Source organism: Anopheles cruzii, chromosome 2, assembly GCF_943734635.1.
Source record: "Anopheles cruzii chromosome 2, idAnoCruzAS_RS32_06, whole genome shotgun sequence".
Lineage (NCBI taxonomy): Eukaryota > Metazoa > Arthropoda > Insecta > Diptera > Culicidae > Anopheles > Anopheles cruzii.
This window is the reverse complement of record NC_069144.1, coordinates 24,461,115-24,486,580: the sequence shown is the minus strand read 5'-3', so window position 1 is coordinate 24,486,580 and position 25,466 is coordinate 24,461,115. Positions and strand designations below refer to the sequence as shown.

The 25,466-nt window shown below is 49.2% G+C and overlaps 7 protein-coding genes across 8 annotated transcripts in view; 4 read left to right on the top strand and 3 right to left on the bottom strand.

Annotated features, from left to right (window-relative positions):
• The window catches only part of LOC128278728 (retinol-binding protein pinta-like), a 976-nt gene extending 178 nt beyond the window's left edge, over positions 1-798 (bottom strand). The window contains exons 1-2 of the mRNA XM_053017456.1: positions 708-798; positions 28-521 (exon numbers count right to left, since the gene is read on the bottom strand). Coding sequence (XP_052873416.1) covers positions 28-501 — 474 coding nt within the window. The 5' untranslated portion in view covers positions 502-521; positions 708-798. The remainder of the gene's footprint in view (positions 1-27; positions 522-707) is intronic.
• Positions 799-1,111: 313 nt separating this feature from the next.
• On the bottom strand, positions 1,112-2,183 carry LOC128267338 (retinol-binding protein pinta-like). The gene is made up of 3 exons (XM_053004150.1): positions 1,710-2,183; positions 1,431-1,631; positions 1,112-1,369 (listed from the first exon to the last, which is right to left on the bottom strand). The coding sequence occupies exons 1-3, from the start codon at positions 2,181-2,183 to the stop codon at positions 1,112-1,114; spliced, it is 933 nt and encodes a 310-aa protein (XP_052860110.1).
• A 1,812-nt stretch (positions 2,184-3,995) lies between these two features.
• On the top strand, positions 3,996-5,279 carry LOC128268117 (alpha-tocopherol transfer protein-like). Its single transcript, XM_053005134.1, has 4 exons — positions 3,996-4,067; positions 4,124-4,419; positions 4,483-4,858; positions 5,016-5,279. Exons 1-4 carry the CDS (start codon positions 3,996-3,998, stop codon positions 5,277-5,279), a joined length of 1,008 nt encoding a protein of 335 aa, XP_052861094.1.
• A 2,628-nt stretch (positions 5,280-7,907) lies between these two features.
• Positions 7,908-13,667, top strand: LOC128268068 (glucose-6-phosphate isomerase). Its single transcript, XM_053005077.1, has 5 exons — positions 7,908-8,040; positions 8,215-8,419; positions 9,458-10,280; positions 10,357-10,602; positions 12,773-13,667. Exons 2-5 carry the CDS (start codon positions 8,289-8,291, stop codon positions 13,241-13,243), a joined length of 1,671 nt encoding a protein of 556 aa, XP_052861037.1. The 5' UTR covers positions 7,908-8,040; positions 8,215-8,288; the 3' UTR covers positions 13,244-13,667.
• Positions 13,668-14,454: 787 nt separating this feature from the next.
• Positions 14,455-21,446, bottom strand: LOC128269360 (rho GDP-dissociation inhibitor 1). Its single transcript, XM_053006803.1, has 5 exons — positions 20,828-21,446; positions 17,779-18,012; positions 17,597-17,706; positions 17,408-17,522; positions 14,455-16,641 (listed from the first exon to the last, which is right to left on the bottom strand). Exons 2-5 carry the CDS (start codon positions 17,957-17,959, stop codon positions 16,445-16,447), a joined length of 603 nt encoding a protein of 200 aa, XP_052862763.1. The 5' UTR covers positions 17,960-18,012; positions 20,828-21,446; the 3' UTR covers positions 14,455-16,444.
• Positions 21,447-21,933: 487 nt separating this feature from the next.
• Positions 21,934-25,447, top strand: LOC128269506 (chromosome transmission fidelity protein 8 homolog). Its single transcript, XM_053006988.1, has 3 exons — positions 21,934-21,953; positions 24,918-25,062; positions 25,127-25,447. The coding sequence occupies exons 1-3, from the start codon at positions 21,934-21,936 to the stop codon at positions 25,445-25,447; spliced, it is 486 nt and encodes a 161-aa protein (XP_052862948.1).
• On the top strand, positions 22,119-24,774 carry LOC128269505 (general transcription and DNA repair factor IIH helicase subunit XPB). 2 transcript variants are annotated; one of them, XM_053006987.1, is made up of 3 exons: positions 22,119-22,513; positions 22,609-22,975; positions 23,056-24,774. In XM_053006987.1, the coding sequence occupies exons 1-3, from the start codon at positions 22,119-22,121 to the stop codon at positions 24,721-24,723; spliced, it is 2,430 nt and encodes an 809-aa protein (XP_052862947.1). In that variant the 3' UTR covers positions 24,724-24,774. The 2 variants fall into 2 exon arrangements, with proteins under 2 accessions (XP_052862947.1, XP_052862946.1); XM_053006986.1 differs by having other exon boundaries at positions 22,609-23,009; positions 23,066-24,774.
• Positions 25,448-25,466: the final 19 nt, after the last annotated feature.

Sequence of the window (25,466 nt, the reverse complement as noted above, 5' to 3'; positions counted from 1 at the left end):
CAAAACGTAGACCAATCCACCCATTACCTGTCCCGCTATAATCAGATTATCGTCCTCCTTCATCATAATATCGGCCATCATGCTGTTGTACTTGAATATCTCCTGAATAGTGTAACGGTTCGGGTCATATACGCCGGGGCGTATTAGTATGATTCTCGGCCCATCTGGGGTGACGGTGTTCGGTAGCGGTAACGCTGATCCCGATTCAATGAGCTCCTTAATCTTGGCCACCTCGGGATCACGATTACGCATCAGTTCAGGCAGGGCCGTCCGGACCGAGTAGTACATATCTAGCTTCTCTTTCGCCCTCTCAAGGCTGTGCTTCGAGCCACGCAGGAACATAATCAGGAACTGATCGTCCGTCCGTGCCTTGATGTGCGGGCATTTCGCAAGCCACGTCCGGAGTGCGGCCAGATCTTCATCCAGCCGTTCCGGTTTCTCAAATAGCTCGTCGGCGGCTTTCTTTGCCAACTCGGCAGACAGGGGCCTAAGGTTCGGCATTATCGGTTGACTTTGATAAGCTGCGCGGAAGAGATAGTGAACCGGTAAGATTGGGGGCACTTTTTCATGAAAAGGTCACAATTGGTTTTTAAAGGTCGTCACACCGACAATCGGATTTTCTATAGCAGGTCAAGTCCTTATTGTTTGTGCATATTAATTGCCAACACATAGGAGATGCGTTCTCGATTGGCACTTCGTTATCTTACTTCGGCGGGATCGACGTTTCACTTTTTCACTCTCGCTCTTTCGATCTGTTTCACTAAACCGAACAACGAATTGGCAAGCGTACACCCTGCGGTATGGTGGCTCCCGTAAAACTGGACCTACTAGAACCCGGACACGACACTTGACTGGTTTGCGGTGTCTCTCACCGAACCGAGCCAATTGTTATCGGTTCACGTTCGTCGTCGTCGTAGCTTCGTTCGATTAATTTATTGATCTTTTGGTGCGTTGATAAGATAAACTCGCGCCTTTTTACGGTTTTCTTGTATTGGGATCTTTATTGTGAAATTTGCGTGGTCATTCAGCTTGTCATTTGGCACTTGGTGCCAAAAGTTTCCGGTTCAATCGGTGTCTTAAACGGTTCGGTTTCGAAACGGCGGGTTTGTGTTCAGTCCACTTCGAGCTTCCGGAAGGAACCATCCAGCCCGAACAGAGTCTCTGCATTCTTCGGGCGACCCGGTCGCTTCTTCTCATCCGTACCGTACTGGTCATTCTCCTTGAAGTACTGCCTGTAGCTGAGTAACTTTTTAGCCCACGCGTCTACTAAGTCTTGGATTGGGCCCGCGTCACCGCCGTACTCAGCTGGAAGCATACTCTTCGGTATATGCTCGTACAGTGAATCCAGGTTACTCCCGTGGACGTGTAGCTATGATACAAATCAGAAATATCAGACTACAACCCATCTGGACTTTGGTCCCGAAACTCACCCGAGAGCGGTTCTTTTCATTAAGGAAGTTCTTGAACATGTTGTACACCAACTCGAACCCGCTCGGCGTGTTAACGTAGTGGAAGCCCTTCTGACGCAACGGGGATCCTTCCTGGCTCCACATGGTCATCTTCTTCACGAAAGAGGGATTGAACTGCAGGAAGTGAGCCATGCCAGTGTTGGCAAGATCCAGGATTCCCATCTACGAGAGAAAAAAAACGCATAATGAACTACTGTACGCTGTACATAAGACCAAAACGTAGACCAATCCACCCATTACCTGTCCCGCTATAATCACATTATCGTCCTCATTCATCATAATATCGGCCATCATGGTGTTATACTGGAATACCTCCTGAATAGTGTATCGGTTCGGGTCATACACTCCAGGTCGTATAAGTATGATTCTTGGACTATCCGGAGATACCGTGCTCGGTAGGGGTAACGCTGAGCCAAGCTGAATCAGTTCTTTGATCTTGCCCTCCTCGGGATCCCGATTGCGCATCACTTCCGGTAGGGCTGTACGGATCGAGTAGTACATATCTAGCTTCTCTTTCGCCCTCTCAAGGCTGTGCTTCGAGCCACGCAGAAACATCATCAGGAACTGATCGTCCGTGCGTGCCTTGATGTGAGGGCATTTCGCTAGCCACGTCCGGAGCGCGGCCAGATCTTCATCCAGCCGTTCCGGTTTCTCAAATAGCTCGTCGGCGGCTTTCTTTGCCAACTCGGCAGACAGGGGCCTAATGTTCGGCATTATCGGTTGAGAGTGATAAGCTGCATGGAAAAGATAGAGAACCGGTAGGATTAGGGAACTTTTACCAAAGTGAGCACCCCTTCACTTCTAAAGTTCATTGCGCCGATTCTGTTGGCGATCCGTTATCTTACCTGCTGAAACCGAATTGGCGAGCGTCCACCCTGCGATGTGGTGGATTCCGAACTGCTAGACTAACCTGGACCTGGCCCCGGTGGTTGGCTCTCAACAAATCTACACTTTTGTTATCGATCCGACTTCGCCGTCGTTGTTGCCTATGTGCGATTTATTCAATAATCCTGCGGTGCGTCGATAAGATAGACCCGCGCCGATTTACAAATTTCTCGCAACGGGATCCTTGTTCGTCCAAATTTGCGTGCTCATTTCGCTTGGCGACGTTCAACCAACGTTTTACAAAAATTCAAAACCTACGAGGTGTGGCCGAGCTTACGACATCACTTCACAGATGGCGCTGATAGATAATGGTAGGAAATTAGTTCAACTTTTTTTCGAAAGATGGCACTTTTCACACTGAATAATTCAATTTTGAATTTCCGGTCCGTTTAAATCCGTTTATTCAATCAAAAATCAATCTACAAATACACAAATTATAAAAATTAAGAAGAATGATTGTAAAGTAACACAAACATAAATTATTAGTCAACAGCTGTTCAGTAGTTCTTGTCTTTGCATTGTGTCATATTCATTCTTATGATGATTATTAATCTCTTTTATGACATTGAGTTAAAATTTTATTATATTGAATTAGCAGGCACTTTCTCTCTCTCTCTCTGTCTCGCTCAACTTTATTGCTTATTTATTGCTCTGAGGCGGAAGAAAGGGCGCAAGGTCTGCTAGTTTCTTTTATTTTTTCTTGCAACGAAGTCAGGTCTGATGGAGTAACGTTTGAAGCACAACAACCATCGCTAAATAAATAATTTTACATTCGCCAATTCAACATGCCTTCCATCCATTCGGACGCTTTTCGTAGCTTCAAACACACTGCAGCAATAATATTGCATTTCGGCTTGAAGTAAGACGTGTTCTTCATTATGACAGTAACAAGTAAAAAGTAGTAAAATTGAATTATTTTTTAATTCAATATGTTTCTTTTAATGGTTTCAATGTCAATACAGTAAGTTATCAATGGCAATCACTAAGAGCCACTAAAAGTGTAGATTGTCGTTTGAGACGACGAAACACTAAAAGTGTTATCTTTACCCCATTAAGATGCCTTCTTTTAAAGTTGTTCGTCATAACAGGTGTTGATAATTGATGAACAGCTGTTGTTTTTAAATCGCCCAGGTGTCTCGAAAGACTTCCCCGGTGGGTTAACTTGTATTTGTATGTTCGTAAATCGCAGCTCGTAGTTTGACTCACTATGCAGTGTTTGCAGTATCGGAAGCAAAGCGAAACACTTTGATAGGATTGAACCAAAACATATTTATAGTGATCTCCTCTATCGCCATCGTTCTGAGCCTCGCACATTCTGCCCCAGTCTTCAGAACATGATCGTCACAAACCATGTGGCTCTTCACAGCTCCAGCGAATGTCTGGTGAATCCCTCCACCATCGATAGGAACACATGGGCGCCAACGCACACACACGTGGTCGAAACGTGAACGACCGCCGATGATGGTTCGCTTATAGAAGGATAGCAAAGTTCTTATCTTATCGCCCACTATTTGTCTCACCACATGCCAATCTCGCCACGCCAGGTAGTTCGTCGAAGGTGTATGGACAACTTTCCGCGCAGGTACCTACCATTGCCAATTCGGTCACTGAGCGGGAGTCCATCGCGTCACCGGCGTCATCATGAGCACGAAGGCGGAAGTCCCCATCGGGAAGGAAACATTCCCGGTGTCCGGTACAACAACCGCTCAGCTGGTAGGTTGAATGTGTAACAAACCTTGAAACCCCTAACACCCGCCTCTGCTCACCAGCCCCTGAGGCCCATTCCGGAGTGTCTGCGAGCGAAGGCCGCCAGTGAACTGAACGAAAACGAGCAAACCGTCGCCCAGGAGTTGGAGCTGCTCCAGACCTGGATGAAGCAGTCGGGTCACATCCGCGGCCGGCTCGAGGAGCAGTTTCTGGTAGGGTTTCTGCGCGCCTGCAAGCACAGCCTGGAGCGAGTGAAGCAGAAGCTGGACACCTACTACACAATCCGCTCCGTCCTACCGGAAGTGATGCGTAACCGTGATCCGCTGGATCCGTTCGTGCGCCAAGTGATCCGAATGGGGTAGGTCCTCGACAAGTGTTGACGACAGTGAGTGAATGTGGATTTCGTTTCGGGTGTTTCCAGTGTTTCGGTTCCGCTGCCTCACACCGTCCGCCCGGACGACCCGAAAATTATGCTTATCCGGGCCGATGCGTTCGACGGCGAAGTGTGCGATTTTCCCGACGTGCTGAAGGTGTTCACCATGATCGGTGACCTGCTGTTGCGCGACGACGATCAGCTGGTGATCTGCGGCCAGGCAGCCATCATCGACTTTGGTCACTCGTCCAGCGGCCATCTGTTCAACTTCAATCTCTCCTTTCTGCGCAAAGCATCAATCCTGAACCAGCAGGCATCGCCGCTCCGCCAGAAAGGCTTCCACTTCGTCAACACACCGAAGGGCTTCGACATCGTGCTAAACATTTTCAAAGGTCTCATGACGGAGAAGAACCGCAACCGGACGGTAAGTGCACGTGACGTAAATGGTGTGGCTTCCGATAAGGCCCCCTGATAGCGGAGATGGATGCCCACAGAAGCGACATCACAGATGGTTTCCGGGCATGGGAGCCGCATTGTTTGAATCGCATCTTGCACTACCTCTTTCTTCCCGCTGCACACAGATTGTATCGCACGGTTCCAGTCTCGAGTCGCTACACAAACACTTTCCCCGGTCCATACTGCCGGCCGAGTTGGGCGGCGAGCTAGGGCCGGTGCAGCAGTTCGTCGACGAATGGGAGCAGAAGCTGATCGACAACCGGACGTACCTGATGGAGGAGGAATCGCTTGGGGTGGACGAGAGCCGACGCCGAACCACCAATCCGTTGGCGGAAGAAAAGGATCTCTTCGGAACGGCCGGCACGTTCCGGAAGCTCGAGTTCGACTGACTGACAGCTGAAGTTTTAAGGGTACAATAAAAAAAGCATATTCTTCATATTACAAACTTGAATCTTGCTAGACAAGTAACGAGAACATATAGCGTACAGGAGAACATATGATACAATCCCTGGCGTGTATAAGCAAAACACTACAAGATTTGAGCTTATCAATCGCCCAAATGTAAGCAATGTGCACCAGGACCTAATAACCTCGTGTTTGTATCTTAAAGTCCTTTGAAAAATGTATGACACATGGACTTTGTTGGACTTGGAATATAGTGATGTATTAGCACGACGCCAAAGATGGCAGTTAAACCGTAAAATGAACCATAGAAATACTATTCACCGCTCTAGTCGCAAAGATTTCTCAAGCGCTCAATCAAAAAACATTTTAAAAAACCTGGAAAACACAATGAACAGGCATTTTGGAGTATCCAAAGGACGTAGCGTACGAAAATGGAAATAACCACTAAAGTATGCAAATTAGTAGACGTTTAGTTCCGGTCACCACAACAATCGTAATTTTGCGTGCGTGACTTTCCCGGATTAGGTGGCAAATTTAAAGTTACGCTCCAAACAGAACGATCCGCGATCATCCGCGGCCACACAAACCTTTGGTTGCGGTCCGTCCATAACAAGATTGTTTGAGGAGCAGTGTTTCTCATTAAGATTGACGGAGCGGACGGACCGACAACGAAAGCTATCGAATAATCAATACAATTGCAGTAAAACAGCCTGGTTCGATAGACCCTGGGGCTAAGGTCCTAGTCCGTCTGGCCCAAGCCTTCTGACTCGCACCGAGCCCGGCAGCCCGAGATGATGGATGGGTGGCCCTTGGGGTCGCTCGGTGAACATGGCCGAATATTATTACCGGTTCTAATCGTTAACAAAGCCAATTTCCTAGCGACGTTACACCGACGCGGCTTGCCTGCGTCCACTTGCCCATTATTCGCAATCGCTGACCCGATGAGGTCCAAGTAAGTTGAATTAGTGCTACCGTATCAGTGGTAACACCCCTTAGGTACCGCCTAGTACCGCCAGATTGCTGTTCCGGCGAAGGAACCGGATGGAAGGATGAACGTCCGGTTGTTCGGCACCCGGGCAACTGGGTCCTCACAACTCCCGCGCTTAGTCACCGTTTCGTGGCAAACCATAATATCAACGAGTCGTCCAAATCCCGAAAAAGAAACCGAAATCCTTTCGACGAGCCATTCGGCTAAGGGCATGGGTCACGGGACCAAAGTCGCATAAATTATTGGCCAACTGGTCACCGTTTGGTCCGTCCATTGTTGGTCCCGGTGCCCAACGCCCGAGTGTTTCACGCCATTTTACCATTTCGGCGGCAAATCGGCAAACGTAGGGTAATTAATAAAATGCTCTCCCGAGACTCTGACCGCTAATACTGGTCGGAGCGAAGAAAATCGGACCCGCGTGCCGGACGGATTAGCCTGGACATTTTCATTTATCCAGCTCACGTTCTGGGCAATCGAAATTCGGTCGCGGCTCTGTCGGGGGCGGTTGTTTTTTTTGTTTTAGCTTCGGAACCAATGGGCGTCAATGGTGGATAACGATTGTAAACAATTGTTCGCTAAGTAGAGAGCAACACGCGAGTGCGGTGTCGCCCAGGGTCTTACAAAACGCCGCGTTCCATGTTCCGAAAGGGCACGATCTTTCTCCGGCCGGCCAGCCAGCTTGATGGAGCCACCCAATTATCGTTCAGAGAATGGTGCTTTGCACCATTTCGGGTCTGGCAGTGAACGGATCCTTTGTGGCGCTACCCTCAAAACCCTTTCGACGGATAGCTGTCAGAGGCTGCAAATAAATGGAAGTCAAAGGGCCCTTAGTTCAAAATTTATTTTTTTATGTAAAAAGTTCTCTTTTGGGAACGGAAATGGTGAGTAAAAGACTGAACTAGGAAACTACAACATTCAACGATGACGAAAACTATCGGAAAGGACACGAAATTTAGTGATATCCTTAATCCGATCTCCAAGACAGAGAAATGAACTACACTTACCTAGTTTTGATTTCGCCTATATTCAAAACGCACGAACGCGTAACGAAACATGGATAAAAATGTCAAAACAAGCAAACAATTTGAGATGAAAATTTCTCATGAAGAAGTTATTGACTTTATTCTCAGATCGATAAACCCCCAAACGAAGCTAAAATGGCACAAGCGAAAAAGATTTTCAACTCAAGAGAATCAGATTCTTTGTTTACTGTTTTGTCCACTAAGACTAACGTTTACAAATTTTAATTTAAAAGTTTAATTTAAATTTACTGTTACTGTTACTAGGAATTTTCAAAACAAACGGCTCAATCAGTAAATTGCGATTTGCTCACCGTGAGCAGATTCTTCTCACCACTCTCACTTTTTTGCTCCTCACTTCTCACGGTCGTTTTGTTTATTCGTACAGTTTCTCTCTCTCTCTCTCTCTGGCGCGTGCGCCGCCGTTGGATCGAAGTGCACATTTGAAGCGCGCTCGAAAAAAGCTCGAAACTCGAACAACCATAAACTACGCATAGAACGGACCGTCGCCAAGAAGTCGACACCGTACGCATAAACGCACCGCGCTATCGTAAGCCGGCAAACATTCGCTCTCTTTGTCTCACTCAAGCGTGCGTGTGTTTCTCGCTATGTTTTTCATTTGACATTGAGACAGAGTTGCGAAGGAAGGCGATTCGGCGATCCTGTAATCCGAATATCCAGCCAGTGGCACGACGTGAAGTCCTTGCGTGCTCTCCGGTCGCGGGGTCTAGCTTGTGTGTAAGTGTTCCGTTCCGTTTGGGGTCTCGCGGTTTGGTTGCCGACCACTTGGTCAGTCTAACGGTGACCGCCAAGCCCTCCAGCCAAGTTGTTGAAGCTGTTCAGACCAGACCCCGCTTCCGAGCTGTATCGAGTTCTTACCTAACCCTTCTGTGAACCTCCCGGTGCATTCAGGTGCATTCCGTGTCCTTTGGTGGCCGTGTCGTCGTGTGGTTGCAGTTTAGATCGGTTCGAACGAAGCAGCGAAAATGTCGGGCAAAGTGCTACTGTCGAAGGATCCGGTCTACCAGCAGATTCAGGAGTACTACGATGCCAACGGATCGGGCATTAACATCAAGCAGCTCTTCGCGGGCGACGATATTCGCTTCGATAAGTTCCAGTAAGTAGCGCGGCGACCGCACGCAACATACCCGACGATCGAGTGTCGTTTTCTTTTTGTTTTTATTACTTCGCAATGCTCGAAGTTTGACCGTTCGACCGACGGTGATTGTCGTCGCCGTCCGGCGGCGGCGGCCTACACGCTGTTTGACCTCCACGATCTCTCGGCCTATCGGTGAACGGGAGTAGCAAAACAGCCACGCAACGAAACCGCCAGCCCGATCTCCCTAGAGGGCCCGACCCCGCCAAAAAGTGATGCAATTTGTGGCCCCTCTCGTTTTGGGTGAATGATGAAATTCGGGCCAAACACTATAAAATATTGGCCGTAGCTGTAACACGCTTGGTAGGACGAAACGATCGCGAAGCAGATGACCAGCAGTGGAAGAGCACTCGTATCGGTACACGTTTTACCGTGGCGTTTGATAATCGCACGCACCGTTCGTGGCCGATTTCTTGTTGAAGATTTTGAGATTCGATGATAGGCTGTGAGACATACTCTGGAAAAAGATGGGTCCGTTTGGGTAGATAATTTAATGAGATTAACAATAACAGTTTTTATGGGGCTTCAAAATTGGCGATGGGACATGTGATACGCACCGGAATCACCTTACAAAGGGCATTCATTCGATCTTCCCAACTATCCTGCTATCCTTCATAAACGGGACCGCCTATTTACGTTGGCCAAAAGTGTTTCAAACTTTATGCTCTTTTACCATCGAAAGGGTCGCACATGGCGCAAAAATGAAAGTGACTCGCCTCACGGATTCTTGTTGTGGAAATCCGTTATTGCCCGAAACCTTCACAGCCGCCCGCGGCGACAGCATACACGTGACATAACAGTGGTGCGTCACGCGACGCGGATCTCGCTCTCTGCGCCAGAAAAGATAGATGAAACAATAGATGAGAAGCCTAGAACCTTGATTTCTAGAAGGATTAGATGCAATGCTCGTTTAAAATCTAAGGTTGCCTCCGGTGGGTTCACGAATCCGAATGTTAATGATCTCCGCTTCACTTTGTTCTCTTCCCCTGCACCCTGCAGCCTCAAGCTATCGACTCCCGGCGACGGTGACATCCTGCTCGATTACTCGAAGAACCGTGTCACGGACGATGCGTGGAACTTGCTGCTCGAGCTGGCCGAATCGCGCGATGTGGTCAAGATGCGAAACGACATGTTCAACGGCGAGCGCATCAACGTAACGGAGAACCGGGCCGTGCTGCACGTGGCCCTGCGCAACCGTTCGAACAAACCGATCCTGGTCGACGGCAAGGACGTGATGCCGGAAGTGAACGCGGTGCTGGCCCACATGAAGGAGTTCACCGAGCAGATCCACGGTGGCGTGTGGCGCGGCTACACCAACAAGAAAATTAGCGATGTCGTCAATATTGGAATCGGCGGGTCGGATCTTGGGCCACTGATGGTGTCGGAAGCGCTGAAACCGTACAACCAGGGCATCCGGTCGCACTTCGTCTCGAACGTCGACGGTACGCACATTGCCGAGACGCTCAAGAAGCTCGACCCGGAAACGACGCTCTTCATCATCGCGTCGAAGACGTTCACGACGCAGGAAACGATCACGAACGCGACGGCGGCCAAGCGCTGGTTCCTGGAGCGGTGCACGGAGAAGGAGCACGTCGCCAAGCACTTTGTGGCACTGTCGACGAACAAGGAGAAGGTGGCCGCGTTCGGTATCGACACGCGCAACATGTTCGAGTTCTGGGACTGGGTCGGTGGCCGCTACTCGCTCTGGTCCGCCATTGGCCTATCGATTGCGCTGGCCATCGGGTTCGACAACTTCGAGCTGCTGCTCGAGGGTGCCCACTACATGGACAACCACTTCATGACGGCGCCGCTGAATGAAAATGTAGGCTCAGCGGAGAGCTTCGAGTCGGCAACATTGTTACGAATTTCTTTGCATTTTTCTGTACTTTCTCGGTTAGGCCCCGGTCATCTTGGCCCTGATGGGCATCTGGTACTCGAACTTCTACGGAGCGGAAACGCACGCTCTGCTGCCGTACGATCAGTACATGCACCGCTTTGCGGCCTACTTCCAGCAGGGCGACATGGAGAGCAACGGCAAGGGCGTCACGAAGGGTGGCGAGAAGGTCAACTTTGCCACCGGACCGATCGTCTGGGGCGAACCGGGCACCAACGGCCAGCACGCCTTCTACCAGCTGATCCATCAGGTGAGTGTCTCATTCTGAAAGTCATGACGGTAAACAAGAACAAGCTTTCAAGTACACTTGAAGCGTATTTCCTGAGTTTTGCCTCAGTGGCAACACTAGACTACCAACACTAGGCAACACTATCGTGATGATTATTCGCGGTGTTTGACCAATACTGCTGATAAACGCTCCGGGCATCCGGTTAACCCAGTTCGGAGTAATACGTTTCGCGCGCCAAAGGACACACCAAATGGTAGCGAATGAGTACTCAAACCCCTTGCTTCGAATGTGGAGTAGCAAGCATACGCACCGATAACGCAAATTAACTTACAATCCGTTCTCCCTCCGCCGACGAATCAGGGGTCAAAAGTGGTCCACACTCCCGAGTAGCAACAGATTATTGCCGCTCGCGCGAGCGGAAGCACAGCCTTTCGACACATATTTTTCACTACTAATTTGGAAATCGGAGGGTCCCAAGCGAACGCGGTCACCCGGTGGGCCGCTGGTAATTTATTGTTTCCTTCCTTCCTTCCTTCCGGTGGCCGAGGCCGACATTGCAATTTTGTTTGCGTGCTTTCTGGGGGATTGTGAAGCCCTTGAAGCTCACAGAAGGGGAAGCCAAACCGTGTGACGTGCGGCGAATGATACAGGGAGATCCTGTGGTGTGAACGATGCCACTTGCCTCAAACGAACGGTCCTGGTTTCCGGCAACGGATGTGGGGAAGAAAGATTTGATCAGCTGAGAAGGTTTATGGAATTTTTGTGCGGAGCCCTCAGTTAGTTGCCCGTCTTCATTACAACTCCACGCTGATTGGCACTTCAAACACATCTCAACATTTGCTGGGGACGGACCAATTATTTATTCAAACAACCTTACGGTGGGTTACTTTATTGTGCCTGTGATATCCATAATCACGCACCGTCCTTCTGTTAGCACGAAGCAGCACACGAGCTCGCGGTCTGGGAGAGAACATGAACATGAAACAAGATGGAGTGTGAATGAGCTTCGAAAGGAAGTGACCATAACACGGGCGATTGGTTCGATTGCAACGATCATTTGCTAATTAATCAATGCAGATAAAAAAAAGAGTTACGTTTTAGTGATTTTGGCAAAATTTTATAAATTAGTGCCACAAACTGTGCCATACTGATTGTTCCTTTATTTAAACTCAGCTACTATCAAATGTGTTCATGATAGTTACAGTCTAAAGTAAGGTTTTATTTTAGTTGCTTATTACATTTTGGTTTTAATAATTAATTGGCAAAAAAACATATCAAAACATTACATTTTGCCTAATGCCAAAGAGGTACCAAGGAGGTGTTATTGAAGTTAGTTAAGAAAAAAGAGTAATTGAAAGTATTAAACTAAACCATCCGACTGTATTCCTGGTCTCCTGGCTCACATTTGAAGACTAATGAAGGTCGCGGTAAAAAGCAAGGTGATTTTAGAATTCAAAAACCCGCTAGGTAAATTTCCTCTGTTCGTCGTAAGGCAAGATTAGTTTGATTTATAATGCACGACCTTAGAAGCATTTTGGCCCCTGTCGTGTGGCACCAAAAGAAACCCCACTACTTGCCAGTAAGTACCTTAAAGTCGTCCCCGATTAAATCGGTTTTAGCATTACAATGTAGGAGCAGTCGAGCCACCGAGGCGCCTTGAGTTAAAAGCTCCAAAACATGCCAATCGTTCATTACACATTCGATGCAAAGAAAGTTGGGTAAGGATCGGGATCAATCGGGGAACACTAGCAACCGTAGGTCCTGGCCGCCGCGTCACTTGACGGTGAGTTATTTCTCGCGCGAAAATCGTGGACATAAAGCGTTTCCCGGTTTTCAAATCGTAATGTCCACCCAGGGGAGGATGAGGATTCAATTACAACGCTAAGGACGTGGTTCCTTTCCAAGGGGTTTGAGCTGACCTCAATTTACCGACCCTTGGCGCGCCTGGGTAACGGTGTGTTTTATGTAAATCCTTCGCCATTCGTTCGATAACCGAACCCAAATGGAGTCGGTACTTTACCATGCGTCTCGCTCGAGTTACCCGCTGCTGTTTGATGTATCAATCATTACGGGGTCGCTAGCCGGGGTCGTTGGCTGTTTATGAGCGTTGCTATTTTGTGGAAGTTTGTAATTGTTGGGTTCATGACTTATTATTGACTGATTTTTGTACTTTTCATCGTCCTTTCTACAGGGAACGCGTATGATCCCGTGCGACTTCATCGCTCCGGTGCAGACGCACAATCCGGTCGAAAGTGGTGCGATGCACACGATCTTGCTGGCCAACTATCTCGCCCAGACGGAGGCTCTTATGATGGGTAAGACGGCCGAGCAGGCGCGCGGTGAGCTCGAGAAGGCTGGCCTTTCCGGTGGAGCGCTCGAGCAGCTCCTGCCGCACAAGGTGTTCACCGGTAACCGGCCAACGAACTCGATTCTGGTGAAGAAGGTGACACCGTTCGTGCTCGGGGCACTGATCGCGATGTACGAGCACAAAATCTTCACCCAGGGCGTCATCTGGGACGTGAATTCGTTCGATCAGTGGGGCGTCGAGCTCGGCAAGGCGCTAGCCAAGGCGATCGAGGTCGATCTGGCCGACCCGAACCAGACCACCACGCACGATTCCTCCACCAACGGGTTGATCAACTTCATCAAGATCAACCAATAGAGGGAACCCAATAGTGTTGAGCCACCTGGTGGGTTTACTAAGAAATTAGATCGTGTTACTGTCTGTTTGTGTTTTGGAGTGTGCTTCTAGTACGGTTTCCGGGTTCAGTACCGAACCCGAGCTATTTAATAAATATCAAACATAACTTATTGGGCGAAACAGCAACAGCAAACATCGTTCTGTAGGCACCACCCGCATTGTAGCACATCGTTTCACTTTAACGGTCACTACTGGCCAGATTTGACCAAGTTTTACCCTGGACACAAACTACTCTCCTCGAGAAGCGACGAGCTGCTTATGCTTGGGCCACTAGTGACGAAATATAGTTCGCGGTGGAAGCCGCAATTGATGGATTGTAGCGTGTGCAATAATTTGCAACGAAACCGTGGCACGGATCAATAAATGCTAAAAGTAATCTCTAACCAACCCTATGTCCGTTTACACAGTACGTTTACGAATCCGAAATTAATGATATTCTTTCTGAAATAATAAAAACTTTCGTGTTAATTCGTTTTACGACTGCAATTGTGGTGAGCAAGGCGTGACCGGTAAGAAAGGATCGCTTCTGCGAATTGATTGTCGTCCCCGTAAACCGTATCGGCCTATTGGCTGGTGGCAGTGCAGGATTACGTTACGATTCTGCTCGGACCGCGCCTGTCGGAATAGGTCAAGTACACGTTCGGTTCCATTTAATATTCAAATCAGGAAAGGGAACGAAATCGCGCCCCCTGTACGGCAGCAATAAAGAGAGCCCGCCCGATCGGGGTCGTTCAGTGTTTTATACGAACTAATTCAAGGGAAATTTATGATCCTCCGCGTTCGGGTTACGTAGGTCCGAAAATTAATGGAAATGGGCCATTGCGTTCAGAGTGCCCATGCCCGGGAGACACACCACTCGTTGTGGCCTGCGTGCCACTAGCTCCTTTGTGTGTGTATGCTGTTACACTTTCCACCGTCGAAGGTTACCTTTTTGCCCGATTTCACCCGATAACGTTTGCCAGTAAACTTGATTTTGACAGTGATTGATAAGGCGCCGCCGGGACGAAGCGAACCTTCTGGTAACTGGCGGCGGCTTGACATTTCAATTTTTGGCTTACCATATTGTAAAAAGGACCACGCGATTTGAGATGCTCAGCACGCGCCCGTCTTCGATCGGAGACTTGTGATACTATAATCTCAATGAACGGATCAGTCTGGCTTTTTCGGCGGTAAATGTCGTGGACACGAGCGTTCCACTGACCACGGGTTTTTTTATTATAATTTCCATTTTCCTCCGTCTAATACCGTTGAACGAACAAATTGAGCACACACATTGTTGATCAAAAAACTAAGGATCGCCGAAAATGGAGCACTCTTTCGACGTCCGAGCTGTCCCGGCGCCCGTCTGTCTGGGGCCTGCTTGTTGTGTGATCCCGACGATCCCGACAGCTCCTGTTGCTTCTAGACTGCGTTGTTTCGTATTAAATTTGCTCGCTCGGCTACATCTAAGGCGCGCACATATGTGTAAAAATGGATTTCATAAACGCTTTTATCTTCGCAAGCAATTTTGACTTGATCGCTAATAATGCTGCCGGCCGCTCCCTTCCCTCCACGCGGCTCTCTTTGTCGGGTCACGCAGTAATATGTTGAAATTGATGTAGAAAACTGTCACAAAAATAGGGTGTGTTGCTAGTGATAGCGATCGCCGGCTATACTTCGATCGTCACGTGATTATGAATGCTGTTGTAAAGGAACTGAATCACACCAGGAACCGTGTTGTGTTGTGTATAGTGCATTCCGAGACTGAAAGGGGCTTGGTGGCGCCGCGAAGCTGTTCGCTACATGCTCTTTCATTGCACTTTTTCCGGTACACATCGTTTCGTTTAGTATAAACATCATGGATCACGGCTTCTTCATTATCAGTACATTGGGTGCCCCTATTTCAGTGCTTTCTTCTTTTTCTTTTCGCGATCCATTTTCTTTAATATTACGATGCACTACTTGCAACAAATGGCGGGAGCGAACCGGGGGAGCGTCCATAATTATCACACACGTTAGAGTTTATTGTTTTCTTATCATCTGCGGTACAGTATTTCGCGCGAACGGAAACGCGTCAACTGGATCCTCTCATCGTCTTCTAAGCATTGCGTGCGACCACGGTTAACCACCTCACGCTTTGGGTTCCATTCCGTACTGTGTTCCAAAGGAAAAGAGGGGTTTGCTTAAGCACAAGCCACGGCACAATACGAATCAAGCGTTATATTGGCGTATCTCTTTAGTGCGTATGAGCGCGTTGGTGATTGATACATCCGGATTGTGGGTTCGTCTGTTCATATATTAACGTCTAACTTTCCGGCTGCGACGTAACCGTTCGGTTGGCGTACACACTCACTTGTTGCTACCCGCTTTAAGGTTTTCATGACAATACTTTCCAGAGTTACAATAATTTTCAAGCCGGAAGGCCGGCGATTTGCTGTCCATTACTCTCGTCATCATCATTTTTATTGCTTTTGAAGCACCTTTATCATGTTCGGTTTGATTATAATATACGAAACGGAGAAACGGACGCGGGTTTTAGATAAAAGGGCGTAAGCAGCAAAACAGGCACGGAAAGCGAACGAGGGACTGATCACGCGCTACCTAAATGCGCTACCGCCATACGGGATTGTGAGCAAGATCAAAACTAAAATGCATCTAATACATGAAAAACCTTCCCAAACCTTAAGGCAATGGCTACGCTCTTCAAGAAACTCTTTCTGAAATGCTTTCCCCTCTGGATCCTCGATTCGATCTTCCTCTAAACTGTACAAGGGAGGTAATAAGCGTTGCTATCGAGCTTTTCAATGTAAAATCGTGCTTACAGCAAATCCAGCTAATCCGAATCGGAGAAGACAAATCATAAACTTTTAGCAGGATAGCCCATGCGCAACTTCAATTAGCAGCATCACATCTCACAGCAGAGCGTTCACTTGCGTAAATCTGACCCCTTTCCGCTGCATGGTGTCGCTCGTGCAGCGGCGACCAATGGAGATGCGCTTTTTAATTCACAAAGGTTTCTTCTTCTTCGCTTCACTCGCCCGGCCCGCCTCGGACCGGCGGATACGCTACGCCTCTAGTAAATGTAGTGTTATATAGTGTTGTTTGTATTGTTTGTGTGTGATTTTTGTTTTGTGTTCCTGTTTTCCTTTAGCTTGTTTGCTGATTTTTGGATGATTTTGCATTTTACTGCCAGTCTTTTTTTATCTCAAAGCTCCAGTCCCACTTGAGGTGCTCGTTCTTGTCGTCGTCGGTGAAGAGGGACGTGACGGAGTAGGTACCGCGGGCCATCATGCCGGAGGGTGCCTCCTCGAACGGGGTCGTGTAGCTCTGGATTTCCTTCTTTGGTGGATACGAACCGACCATTTGTACCATTTTGTCGACTGGTTTTAAGATCATGAAAGAGCATCAAGGAGTAAGGTATAAATATTACTTTTGACACCAATGTTCTTTGCATCTACACGACGGAGAGTTAGTAAATTTAGCATAAAAACAACCAGCAAAATACGAAAGAGATGCACAAATAGCAAGACAATTCGTTGTTTCACTAGAAGCATTCTAGAGGAGTGGAATCTAATAATCAAACTAATCTAAAGCAGAAAACAGTAAGTGACCTAGGAATAGCTTAACTGCCCCTGGTACACACATACGAGCAATTAAGTCATCAGAGGCAGAAACGAAAAAAGGATAGAAATTCGTGGAACTTTCTCTAGGTGGGCTCTCTAGGATCGCTCTAGTGTGTGTCGGCTGAATGGTAAGTCAGTAACAGCAAGCAATCTAACGAACTCTAGTGGCGTTATTAATGAGTTCCAATCGGTGAAACAACAGACGCAACGCTTAAACTAAGGCCATTGGAACTTCGCTAGCATCGCCGATTTCTTTTACCCTTACCATGGAGAGCTTCAAAGGCACACACACACAAACGTTGCGGTTCATGGGCACAAGAAATTATGTTGCGACATACCATAACCACCATTGAGAAGATGAGAATGGAAAGGCATAAAAATGGATCAGGATTACAGTTCAAAAGGTGAACGAAAAGGAGCACCGTAATGAGAAATCGGAATGGAACTTTTGGTTTCGTTTTATCTTGCCCAATTAAGGAATCTGATGGTGGTGGAATTTGCCATCAAATCAGCATCAGCGTACCTGGCACTCCCATTCGGTAGGTTTTCTGCACATACTTCAGCCCGTGCACGATCTCCCGCTGGACAACGAAATCGATTCGAATCTTGTACTGGATGCCTTCCTTGATAACAAACACCTAAAACGGTAATGCGAGAAAATAGCGATAAGTAAGGCCCGCTGCGGGGGTTCACTCACCCACCAACCACTTACGTTCTTTTTAAGCTTCGTCAAATCTCCCGTCAGATCGAGCTCCATCGGATCGCGGTCAGCGGCAACGAGGGCTAGCTTCTTCACGATCACTTTCCGCGGATCGGAATCGTCTGAAAGGAAAACGGCAATCGTTGGGAAACTCTACGGCAACGAACCAACGCAACCAGAACGCCACCACCTACCGAAAATAATCTTTTCCACCTGAGCCTGCCCGAGCAGCGCTTCCTTGTACTTTCGCAAACTTTCGTCCTCCGCGTCGGCCGCCATTATTTCCTCGATCGTCTTCTGTGGCGGTGGCTGGTAGTTGGTATCGTGTTCCTCCTGCTCCACCTCGGCCGGGTTGACTGCCTTTTCCGTAGACATGACGATGGCGGTCTGGGCACAGGGCTGGTCTCGCGTCGGTACTACTGTGGTTCCTGTTATACGTGGACGATAAAAAAAACGAACTGTTTTAAATTCAACGTGCACCACATCGACTTTTCTTCGATAAATGCTGTGTTCGGTGAAGGAAAAAACCAACCAATAATAATTCAAAAGAAAACAACATTACTGGCGGCCGGCCGGCCGGCACAAACCTGCCACAAACCATGGCCATCAAGCAATAGAGAGGGAGTGAAGAAGAAGCAAAAAATAGAAGAACACACTCTTTTAGGGCGGCTTATCGCGGCCTTCTCCCGCGTACTCCCGCGGGTTTGTTTATCAGTAAAAAAAAGTGTGTGATAAAAACCGCGGAATAATGCGGGAAACACTCTATTCCGACCGGAGGCCACAAGCGGCGGTTGTGTGTGCTTTCGGTGTGTGCGTGTTTCGATTTATCTTGGCCACTTCGGCTGGCATTCAGTGTTTTCCGGACAGCCTCGGCCCCGCCACGGCATATCGGTTATCGGTATGTGATAAGCAAACAGTAAAAAAGCCAATCGTTCCACAACGGCTAGCCCCACTGCAACGCACTACACGTTACAGCCATTTTGATTGTATTTCGTTAATATTTAGTATGCAAAATGTACAAAAGATGTGCAATGCAACGCATTCGGTTTCTGTAGCGCCGCGCCGCGGCACACGTATCCGGATGCACAGGAATGAAGCACCCGAGGGTACCTGGAACCCTGCTGGGCTCTCAGCAACAAGTTGGCCCCCACCAGCCAACAGGGGGTGGTTCGCTTACGAGCATACGTCTCACATGATTGAGCCTGCGGCCGGAAAACGCGAGGCATCATCAAAAGGAACGTGCGGGTAAAAGGCTGTATCCATTCGCACATTAAAAGTAATCAATAAAATTGATTCGCCCCAACGCGCAGCAAATGGCCACGATGGGCGGCCACGGATGGAAGAAGCGAAAGGAGAGCCAGAATCTCGGTCGGTAAAAGAGACCATGTGTGCCCGGGGGGTTTGGTGCGGCACATGTGTGCGTTAATATTAGTTTTCCAGATCGCTGGAGAAAAGGGGAGTCGTGTCTCGAAGGCCTCCGCTGCAGATGAGACCCGCTGTTTACGGTTCATCTAATCTGGTATCCACACACCCTCACCGAAGGTATTGCCCGGTTCATTGGCGTTTCGTCCTTTTTCCCGGTCTGCATGACGCATTCTCGGCTCGGTGGATTTTGCTCAAAGCCAATAAACGTATTACTTGCTGTGTTGTGTGTGAAAATATTTGGTACCAAAGCATCCTCTCTAGATCCGGGCACCGGAACGAGACGATGATCGCTGGCTATTATGTGCACGGAATGGAAGCAAACGCCTGAAGCGTGGTGGTGGTGGCGGCGGTCGATGTGTCCCGCGTGCGTAGAATATGGAATTGCGTTCAACGCGAGCTAATGTACAAAAGCACATCGCACGTCGCACATCCATAGTTGTTACACATTTTTCCACAGTTAGTCATCGTGATGGACCGCGCGCCGAGGTCGCTGCCTTGAAGCTGGGTGCAGAAAAATGCGTGGCCAGATGACACGCACGCACGCACGCACGAGCCGTCTGGTGCCGGAGAAGAGCGCCGCCGGCGAGCGAATTAGATTCGCACATGTTTTTCTAGTTGGAATTCACGTGCAGCGGATAGCCAAGGTTCTGGTCCGCACCGTTTCGCATACGATCGGTCACGCTGCGGTTGATCAGCAGAAAAATGACGCGTTTAAATGTTCAGGAAAGTATCTAAAAGATTCATTGTTGCTGGAATTTGTTAGAACATTATGTAAGTTATGAAAAACAAAAGAGAAACATTTACGAACCACCAAAAACCCTATTTCATTTTACTATCCAGTCTCTCATTTAGTAATTATCTCAAAATATTGTTTAACTGCAAAGTAAATCATGGCCACGGCTGGCGTGGATCGTGTTCCGGCGTTGAGCGGGTTGCGCTCGATCGCAAAATGTTAATGATAAACAAGTGTAAAGTTGCGGCAAACAATGTGGTCTGTACGCCCCGACGGCGTTTGCGTAAATCACGCATCAGAAATCGGCCACAACTGGCCCGCTGCCGGGATCGCGCCGAAAGAAGAACACGAAACATGTGCACCGGCAACTACGATCGCACGGGAGAGGGTTGCGATGGCAACAACCTTCGCCGGTTGCCGGAGGCCAGGAAGAAACCTGCGTGTGGGGCCAGAGTCAGCCAGAAGGTCAGTAGGCAGGTTGCACCGGACGGAACTGGCCTCCGGCCGTTCCGGTGGGTGGTTGAGGTGGTCGAAGATGCTTCGCCACGCCCGCACCGCCAACCACCCGGCAAGATAAGGGTGCCCCTGTCGGGCAGGGCAAGCATGTGTACGAATCTAATTTTAGGATAATGATGTTTCTTTGGCCGGCCGTGCCCGAAACCGAACTCCGTAAGAATTTTGTACACACATCCACGCACACACACGTGAGGGCTGGGGTGTGAAATTTGGAGAAGTGTTGGGGATTCGAGGAATAAGTATGGAAGAAAAAGGGGAATTTTGGGAGCTAGCTGTTGGTTTTTCTCCATTGCTTCATGTCTACATTCAGGATGGTCAGGCCAGGAGGACTAGGGGATGGAGTCTAGGGGACGGCACCGGCGCCATTCTCTAGACTGAGCCGAAATCTGAGACCATAGCACCCCCCGCGGGGGTTGTTTCCTGCTTGTGTCAGGAGCCGGCTGACCTCCTGCAGTAATCCCTCTCCCTCCGGTGCTCCGGTTGCTACGGATTGCGTGTATTCGGAAGATTGCTTTCGGTGCATTGGTGTGTGCACCGCCGGTGTGCGCTTTGTTGATTCATCAACCTACCTACTCTTGCTCTCGTTCTCGCACCTCTGGGTCACAGCCTTCAGTGGGCCGTTTTCGCCAGTAATCCCGCACCTCGCCTGAGTGATAAGAACGATCCGGAATATTCAGACGGTGACCGAGCGGACACGATGACGATGATGAATCCTTTGATTGCGCGACACAAACAGACACACACACACGCACACACACTGTTGTGATTAAACGAGAACTGGACAACCGGAAGCAGCACACTTCGCACAAGCACACGCACAAGCTGCCGAACTTCCTTCTTCAGCTTCAAGGCCTACTATTCCAGGAAATGGTTTCGCACCGGGCGGAAACAAAGTGTGCACTGTTCCGAGCGCAAAGCGAAGAAAACGGAAATTGCAAGAAAGAACACACACTCAATCGATACGTCGTAGGAGACGATGCTGCGTTCCGTGCGGTTTATCCTCGCAACGGCACCCGTCCGGCGAACGGTCGAAAACACGAACGAAAGAAAACAATAGCACGCACCACACACGCACAGTGCAACAATGAAATGATGACACGGAAACGGAAACGCCAGGCCACGGAGAAACAGAGAATAGTTGGCGAATTGCGGGCGCTGCGAAAAATATGGACGAACAAACGGCTCGAACGATATGGCTCCGTTTTCTTTTCTATTTGTTCCTTGCTTTACGGCTCCGCTTCTTCTTCTGCCGTTGGTCTTCTTGACCGCCTGCTGACGGCGGCTGAATTTCCAGGCGGCGTTTTTTCCAGCGGCTCACCCTTTTGACAGCTGGTTGATCGGAACGTTTTAAGTTGGATAATAAAGTAAAGTTCATTCTCAAACAGCCGGTGGCCCACTAACCTTTTATTTTATTTTGTTTCTCGTCGAGTTATACAAATGGATCGCCTAAACAATGGGAAAACAAGCGAAAAATGTACTTTGATTCATTTGTTTACCTTTTGACGCACCCTGTACGAAAATCGGGTGGCCCTCTAGCGGAGATTTTTGGAATTGAGTTAGGCGCCAAAGTTTATTTCACGGAAGAATTTCTTCGACGCTCGGTACTTTTTAAGGGTGATATTTCTTGTATTTTAGTTCATTTCTTCGAGTAAATTGTGCGGCTGACTCGTTGACAATGCCGATTTATGTAAGAAAGTAAGTAACATGCTAGAATAGCTGTTCTCTGATGCGTAATTGTATTTAAACGCTCCTTGAGTTCGCGGTTCCGTGGGGTTTCTGTCAAAAGTGCCGCTGTCAAATCGGTTATTGCGTTTAGCTGTTGTTTACGGCTCATTTTCCTGCGGAGTGGGTCATATCACGATGGGTCCTCCAAAGAAATCGTCCAAAAAGGATAAAACTGCGTCCGGTTCGTCCGGTGCGAGTGGTTTCGTGGAGAACAAGTGGAACAAAAAGCGTCGCGCAGAGGATGAAGCGTACGCTGCACTAGCCGGCGACGACGACGATAGTAGCAGCAGCCTCGGAGACAGCGACTTTGTGCCGGACGCGGCCACGAAAAATGCCGAAAAGAACGACGATGCCATCCAGGAGGACGAGTACGGGGCGAAGGACTACCGGTCGCAAATGGAGCTGAAACCGGACAATACGTCGCGACCGCTGTGGGTTGCGCCGAATGGGCATATCTTTCTCGAGTCCTTCTCGCCGGTCTACAAACATGCGCACGACTTTCTGATTGCCATCTCGGAACCGGTCTGTCGGTAGGGAAATTGCAGCCTTTCAGGAGGATGGGGACGAATGTGGGTTACACTTTTTCATACTCTCCATACGCCACTTCTTCTGGCCACCGTTTTAGTCCCGAACACATCCACGAGTACAAACTGACGGCTTACAGTTTGTATGCGGCCGTCTCCGTCGGTCTACAGACACACGACATTGTGGAGTACATGAAGCGGTTGAGTAAAACTACCATTCCGGAGGGGATCATTGAATTCATTCGCCTCTGCACGCTCTCGTACGGCAAGGTAAAGCTCGTGTTGAAGCACAACAAATACTTTGTCGAAAGTCCGCACCCGGAGGTGTTGCAGAAGCTGCTGAAAGATCCGGTCATACAGTCGTGCCGCTTGCGTCGCACCGAGGACGAAAGTGACGATGGTTTCATTCGGCAAACGCTCGAGAAGGGAAAGGGCATCACGGTGTTCGGGCAGACAAAGCTGCCCACCGTTGGCCAGGGACCGTCCGCTACTACTGATATCGGTAAGACGAGGGACCGCATTCGATTCGATCGTCGTTTAAATCCAAGTTATCAACAGATAAACCTGCGGAGGAAGCCGCCGGAACGGAAGCACCCGATGCCGTACCAGAAGATATCACAAACTTCTACGAAAAGATGGACAACGAGGAGGAGGAAGAAGAAGCCAATCTCAACACGGTATCGTTCGAGGTGAACCAGGAAAAGATCGAAGTGCTGCAGAAGCGTTGTATCGAGATTGAGTTCCCGCTGCTCGCCGAGTACGACTTCCGTAACGATACGATCAATGCGGACATTAACATCGACCTGAAACCGGCGGCCGTGCTGCGTCCGTATCAGGAGAAAAGCCTTCGCAAAATGTTCGGCAACGGAAGAGCCCGCTCGGGCGTGATTGTGTTGCCCTGCGGTGCAGGGAAATCCCTCGTCGGTGTTACGGCTTGCTGCACGGTGCGCAAACGAGCCCTCGTCCTGTGCAACAGCGGCGTATCGGTCGAGCAGTGGAAGCAACAGTTTAAAATGTGGTCCACGGCGGACGATAGCATGATCTGTCGGTTCACGTCCGAGGCAAAGGACAAACCGATGGGTTGCGGGGTCCTCGTGACAACCTACTCGATGATAACGCACACACAGAAGCGCTCGTGGGAAGCGGAACAGACGATGCGCTGGCTGCAAGAGCAAGAGTGGGGCATTATGGTGCTGGACGAAGTACACACGATCCCGGCCAAGATGTTCCGTCGTGTGCTCACAATCGTGCAGTCGCACTGCAAGCTCGGCCTGACGGCAACATTGCTACGAGAGGACGACAAGATTGCGGACCTCAATTTTCTGATCGGTCCGAAGCTGTACGAAGCGAACTGGTTGGAGCTCCAGAAGCGTGGCTACATTGCGCGGGTACAATGTGCGGAGGTCTGGTGCCCGATGGCACCGGAGTTCTATCGGGAGTATCTGCTGACGAAAACGTCCAAAAAGATGCTGCTGTATGTGATGAACCCGGCCAAGTTCCGAGCGTGTCAGTACCTCATCCGCTACCACGAGAAGCGAGGTGATAAGACGATCGTTTTCAGCGATAACGTGTTCGCGCTGAAGCATTACGCAATCAAGATGAACAAGCCGTACATCTACGGGCCGACGTCACAGAACGAACGGATCCAGATCCTGCAGAACTTCAAGTTCAACCCGAAGGTGAACACGATCTTCGTGAGTAAGGTGGCCGATACGAGCTTCGATCTGCCGGAGGCGAACGTGTTGATACAGATATCGTCGCACGGTGGTTCGCGTCGTCAGGAGGCGCAACGTTTGGGACGTATCCTGCGCGCCAAGAAGGGTGCCATCGCCGAGGAGTACAATGCGTTTTTCTACACGCTCGTTTCACAGGACACGCTCGAGATGGGTTACTCCCGAAAGCGCCAACGGTTTCTGGTGAATCAGGGCTACAGCTACAAGGTGATCACGCACCTCGCCGGAATGGAAAGCGATACGGAGCTGTTCTACAAAACACGCGACGAACAGGGGCAACTGTTGCAGCAGGTAATGTCGGCGACCGACATGGACTGCGAGGACGAGCGAATACCGGGCGAGGGAACGGGTGTCCCTCGTCCGGGCGGTTCCAAGCGTACCGGTGGCCTTAGCTCGATGGCCGGTGCAGATGATGCGATCTACTATGAAGCGCGTAAAAGGTCTGCCCATCAGCATCCGCTGTTTAAGAAGTTCCGCTGTTAGACGGGTCATAGGGAAGTCCACAGGATATGTAACCTATCTGTAACCGGATACCGTTTCTTTTTCTATTCAATAAAGAGCAAAGCATTTCAAATGCAAGGGTTTCATTGCGATGATGGTTTTTTCTTTAGTAGGGTAGTAAGCAATCTACAGTTATTTTCTAAGATTCATTCTTGACTATCTTCCGCACTTTGCAGCCCTTCGCAGGAAGGCGAAGAGCAACCCGGTAAACTAGAAGAATGGTGTATCGTCGAACTTCAGGGCGATTTGGAGGTCCGAGGGGAACGCATCATGGCGGGACAGTTTATCGGAGATTTACTGTACAACAAGTACGGACAACCGGTATGTGAACCTGATCAATATATCACCCCGATTCACAACATTTCAACAGATTCATTCTTTCCAGATCCTGATCATCGGCCACCATATACTGCAGGGGCGGATGCAGAAGATTGACAAACCGTTACTGGTGGTGGAGAAGCGGGACATTCGCGAATGCGACGAAACAATGTTGGATATCAGCCAGGTGGTAACGGAAAGTCAACCGGATCTGAACTCGACGGGCCAATCCGTCGTTGCTAATCGAACCGTACTCGATTCCACGGTTGCCATCGAGCATAAGGTTGTGCCAAAGGTTGAGTATCAAGTCCGGGCGGTGGTGCGGAGCAAGGTTTTGTTCAAGGCCCGACCGAAACCGATAATTGCAAACGTGGCCAAAACGGTTTAGTCGGAATGTGTGGCACAAT